Genomic DNA, 5,666 nt, shown 5'->3' on the forward strand with positions numbered 1-5,666 from the left:
ACTGTCGGGAGGCGGGGCATATACTGACACATTCTGGCGCGCCCAGGTCACCTGACGTCCCACGTTATTAGTCATCGGACGTGCATCCGGGTCCGCGCTAGAAAAGCGGAAGATTCTGTCGCGCGAGGCTCTCAGAGCAGCACAAACTGCGGTCTCCGGGAGGCGTCCCTGGATCTCTGAGGACTCGCCCAGCGCCGCGCAGTCCTTTGCCGCTTCTGCTCCAACCCGCCTCGCCTACCAAAGTCCTCAAAGAGGACTTCGCCGCCCGCTCTCCCCACGTCCTCTGCTAGGCCCAGGAGCGCCTTCCACAGCGCCGTCGAGGTGATGGGCAGCCGGCCCCGCAGCCCCAGCGCCTGCCCTGCGCCCTGGTGGGGGCAGCAGCCAGGAGGACCCGGCCCTGCCAAACGTCTCCGACTGGAGGAGCCCACGGGTCCCGAACCCCGCGTGACGCCCAGCCTGGAAGACCCGGTGGGGATCCCGGCCGTGGGCGCGGTCATCTCCGTGGTGGTCCTGGCCACAGGCTGTGCCCTGCGTGTGCCCCTGGACAACGTCGACCTGGTGCTGGAGCTCCCGCCGACATCGATCCTGCAAGTGTCTCTCGGTGGACACACCCTCATCCTGATCCCCGAGGTCCTCCTAAGCTCCGTCGACGTACGCTTAGGAGCACAGGGCGACTCGTCTGCCGGCCTGGAAGTGGACGTTTTCCTGGGCGCTCTCAGGGAGGACGTCGTCGTCCAGCAGGAAGTCTTCTGCGAATCTGTCCCAGAGATCGCCGCCCAGGAAGAGGCCTACGAGGAGGAGGCGGACCCCAAGTTCCCGGAGCTCTGGATGGACTCCCCAACCGGCTCAGCCCCTGGGCTCTACCCCTTCGCTAGTAGTGTGTTCAGTCTCTACCGGGAGGGCCCCATTCCAGGGCCCTGTGCTCTGGCCCTCAACCCCAGTTCAGAGAGACTCTCTCCACGCCCCATCTTCGACCCAGAATTCCACCTTCTGGAGCCTGTCCCCAGCTCACCTCTCCAACCTCTACCTCCCTCTCCGCGCGTGGGGAGTCCAGGTCCCCACGCGCGCCCACCTCTCCTGGAACGCCCTCCGTGCAAGGCCCGCAGACGACTGTTCCAGGAATGAACTGCTTCCCACAATCCCTTGCCACCAGCTGCAGGTTCTTATGGATCCTCCAAGACTCACTTTGATGACTTGCCACCGCCCAGAAATGCAGCATCTTCATTCGTCGACAGTGGGCAGTTGGATTACTGTTGTTTGGGTGGGTTGGTTGGTTGGCTGGCTGGTTGGTTGGTTTCTTGGCAGAATTCCTTGGTAAATGGCAGGCAAGGACATGAAAAAAGAAAAGCAGATTCTGGCAAGCACCTTTACCAAGAAGAGTAGACCACACATAACCAGTCATAGATTTTCAGATCCCTTGCCTTTGCTGCAGGAGCTGTTACTTCTGCCTTTACTACAGGAGCTGTTACTTCTGCCTTTGTCCCCTTCAGCCAACTCTATCCTCAGTTTCACCCCTACTCTTGCTTAAAGCTCCCTTCAGTGTTCTTTCAAATTCCCCCCCTTTTTCATCACCTCCCTACACCTATCCATTCTCTCCAATCCAGATCATTGTCTTTCCTTCTTTTTGCAGTTATGAATTTACCTATACGATTTTCTCCCAACATCCTCTGAGGTGCTTCTGATCACTGATTTTACTTTCCACTTGCTTTCCTTAACTCCTTTTCCTGGTCCTGGACAATCAAGATAAATGCATATTAGATTAGATAGCAAACAAACAACATTCAAATGTAATGAATGCTCTGGACCTTTTGGAAGTGTTTCTACAAATAAGAATTTAAGGGCCCAGCGCGGTGGCTCACGCCTGTAATCCCAGCACTTTGGGAGGCCGAGGGTGGGGTGGATCACCTGAGGTCAGGAGTTTGAGACTAGCCCTGGCCAACACGGCGAAACCCCGTCTCTACTAAAAATACAAAAATTAGCCGGTCATGGTGGCGTGTGCCTGTAATCCCAGCTACTAGCGGGAATGAGGCAGGAGGATCGCTTGAACCTGGGAGCCAGAGGTTGCAGTGAGCCGAGATCATGCCACTGCACTCCAGCCTGGGCAACAGAGTAAGGCTCCATCTCAAAAAAAAAGAAAGAAAATGAAAAAACAAGAATTTAAAAATTAGTGAAAGCAATATTTAATGAGGGAAAGTAGGGAGGAAGTTGTGACACTTTCATTCCAGCAGCAGCTTGTACAATGACATATTCTATGTACTTTAACCAATGGGTATTCCTGAATTTCAGGGCAGTGTGGGCTTCACCTTGATTTCCTCTCAGGGGTACCCACTCAGCTTCACTGCATGGACATTTGGTCTAATTTATTTTTGTGAGTTTTTTTAATGCTCTTGAGTCCATCGCCCTGAATTGGCAGTCATTATTTCTTGGTAGTATTTCCTTAATGTCTTTTTAACTATAAAGGAAAGAAAATATTACAGATAATGTTGTCATATCCTTTGTGCCCACTCTTCTCCCCTGTTCCCAGAGGATTCACATCATGACACAAAGCTGGTGGATATCATCCTAGTCAATATATGAATGCTACATATACATATATATATGTACAGATATAAATAAGCAATGTTTATGTTATTTTCTGGACAATTAAATTTATGTAACTACCTCATATTCTCCAGTTTACTTTTTTTCTCAACTTTATTTTTGAGATGACTTATGTGTAGTTCATTTATGCTAAAGATTCCAGTGTCCATCATATGATTGTGATATTTTATTTGTTCTTTCTTTATTTATTTGTTTATTTATCGGAGACAGGGTCTCATTCTGTCACCCTGGATGGAGTGCAGTGGCACAATCAAGTGGACTTGAACTCCTGGACTCAAGAGATCCTTTGCCTCAGCCTCCCAAGTAACTGGGACTACAGGTGCGCACTGCCACACACAGCTAAATTTTTTTTATTTTTTTTTTTTAAGAGATGGAGTCTCACTATGTTGCCCAGGCTGGTTTTAAACTCCTTGCCTCAAGCAGTCCTCCTGACTCAGCTTCCAAAAGTGCTGGAATTACAGGAGTGAGCTCAGATTTATTTTTATTTCTTTTTTGTTTTGGGGGGTTTTTTTTAGATACAAGGTCTCTCTCCATCACCTGGGTTGGAGTGTAATGGCACAATCATAGCTGACTACAGCTTTGAACTCCTAGGCTCAAGCAGTCCTCTCACCTCAGCCTCCCAAGTGGCGGGTACTACAGGCACAAACCACGATACCCAGATAATTTTAAAATTTTTTGTGGAGAGTGGGTCTTGCTCTATTGCCCAGGCTTGTCTTGAACTCCTGGACTCAAGTGATCCTCCTGCCTCCCAAAATGCTGGGATTACAGGCATGAACCACTGCACCCAGCCTCAGATTTCTTAAATATGACACCAAAAGCACAATCCTTAAAGAAATAATGTGATGATGGGCTTCATCCAAATGAAGAACTTTTGTTCTCCAAAAACACTGTTAAAATGAAAAGACAAGCCACAGATGGAAAAAACATATATTCACAAGGCAAATATCTAATAAATGACTTGTGTGGCCAGAAAAACACTTTCAAAATTGAGTAAGAAAATGCTTTTTAAAAAGGCAACAAAATCAAGACACTCAAAAATACAACCTTCACAATGACTAGCATCAAATTAAAGATTATTAAATATATGAATGTGCAGGAAAATGTGACCCATAAACAGGAGTAAAATTGGTTGATGAAGTTCTTTATTTTTTTTATATTAGCCCTTTATCAGATGTATGGTTTGTAAATATTTTCTCCTAATCTGTGGGTTGTCCCCTCTTTCTCTTGTTTCCTTTGCTACGCAGAAGCTTTTCAGTTTGATTCAATCCCGTTTATTTTTGCTTTTTTTGCCTGTGCTTTGGGGGTCATATCCAAGAAATCTTTGCCTACACCAATGTCATGTAGCTTTCCCCCTCTGTTTTCTTCTAGCCATTTTACAGTCTAGGGTCTTATATTTAAGTCTTTAATCTATTTTGAGTTGATTTTTTTTCCTTTTATTAAAAAATCTAATCGTATTTTCTTTGCCAAATTTACTTCCCAATCGTTTTGTTGTTTTGTTTTGTTTTGAGATGGAGTCTCACTCTGTCACCCAGGCTGGAGTGCAGTGAAACAATCTCAGCTCACTGCAACCTCTGCCTCCTGGGGTCAAGCAATCCTGCCACCTCAGCCTCCCAAGTAGCTGGGATTACAGATGCAAGTCACCATGCCCAGCTAATTTTCATATTTTTTGTAGAGACAAGGTTTCACTCTGTTGCCCAGGCTGATCTTGAACTCCTAAGCTCAAGCAATCCACTCACCTCAGCCTCCCAAAGTGCTGGGATTATAGGCATGAGACACCATGCCCAGCCAAGTTAATTTTTTTATGTGGTGTGAAATAAGTATCCAATTTCATTCCTCTGCATATTGATAAACAGTTTTGTACCTGCACTCCCATATGCACTGCAACATTATTATGAGTAGCTAAGATATGGAGCCAACCTATGTATTTATCATCATATAATGGATAAAGAAAATGTGGTGTATATACACGATGGAATATTATTCAGCCTTAAAAAAGAAGGAAATTCTGTCATTGTGACAACATTAAGAACCTGGAGGACATTGTGGTAAGTGAAATAAGCCAGGCCCAGAAGAACACATACCATAAGATTCCACTTATATGCAGAATCCAGAACAGTTGAACTCGTAGAAGCAGAGTAGAACAATGATTATCAGAGGCTGCAGGAGGAGGGTGGATGGCGAAAAGAGAGATGTTCATCAAAGGGTACAAAGTTTCAGTTAGACAAGAGGAATAAGCTTTAGTGCTCAATTGCACAGAATGGTGACAATAATAAATAAAAATGCAATATATTTTTCCAAATTGCTGAAAGAGTAGGTTTTTAATGTTTTCACCACAAAAATATGTGAGGTGATGAATTTGTTAATTAGCTTGATTTAATCCTTCTACAATGTAAACACATATTAAAACATCACGTTGTACCCCATAAATATATACAATTATTATTTGTCAAAAATAAAACAAAAAATAGTTGATAGAAAGTGGTGTAGATTAACAGAAATAATAAAACTAGCAGGCAAGAACACTAACAGCTGTTATAAAGATGCTCAGTATGTCCCAGGATTTTAAAGACAGCCTAAGCATAATAAGGACAGAATTAAAGATATAAAAAAAGAACCTAATGGAACTTCTAGAGATAAAAAATATAATATATGAAATGAAAACTTTATTGGATAGTATTAAATACTGCAGAAGAAAAAAACTAAGAATGTAAGACTTAAAATCAAATCAATCAAAACTAAAGCACACAGAAGCTGAATAAATAAGTAGCTTTTGCAATAACATCAAGCAATCTAACATAAATGTAATTGGAATCTCAGGAGGAAAGGAATGGGAGGGAGGGGTGATTTTGAAGTTCAGTGAAAGCTATAAATCTCCATATATAAGAAGTTCAGTAAACCTCAAGAGGGTAATCATGCATACACACACACACACACACACACACACACACACACACACACACCAAAACATATAGCCAATTTACTGAAAACCAGTGATAAAGATGAAATCTTTAAAACTACCCAGAGGAGACCGCTGGGCGTGGTGGCTCAAGCCTGTAATCCCAGCA

General features: G+C 44.3%; 1 protein-coding gene across 1 annotated transcript; it reads left to right on the forward strand.

Annotated features, from left to right (window-relative positions):
* Window positions 1-324: 324 nt before the first annotated feature.
* Window positions 325-1,741, forward strand: LOC103241590 (proline-rich protein 23A-like). The gene has a single exon (XM_008008933.3). The coding sequence runs from the start codon at window positions 325-327 to the stop codon at window positions 1,123-1,125; it is 801 nt and encodes a 266-aa protein (XP_008007124.3). The 3' UTR covers window positions 1,126-1,741.
* Window positions 1,742-5,666: the final 3,925 nt, after the last annotated feature.

This window comes from Chlorocebus sabaeus, chromosome 15, assembly GCF_047675955.1.
Source record: "Chlorocebus sabaeus isolate Y175 chromosome 15, mChlSab1.0.hap1, whole genome shotgun sequence".
Taxonomy (NCBI): domain Eukaryota; kingdom Metazoa; phylum Chordata; class Mammalia; order Primates; family Cercopithecidae; genus Chlorocebus; species Chlorocebus sabaeus.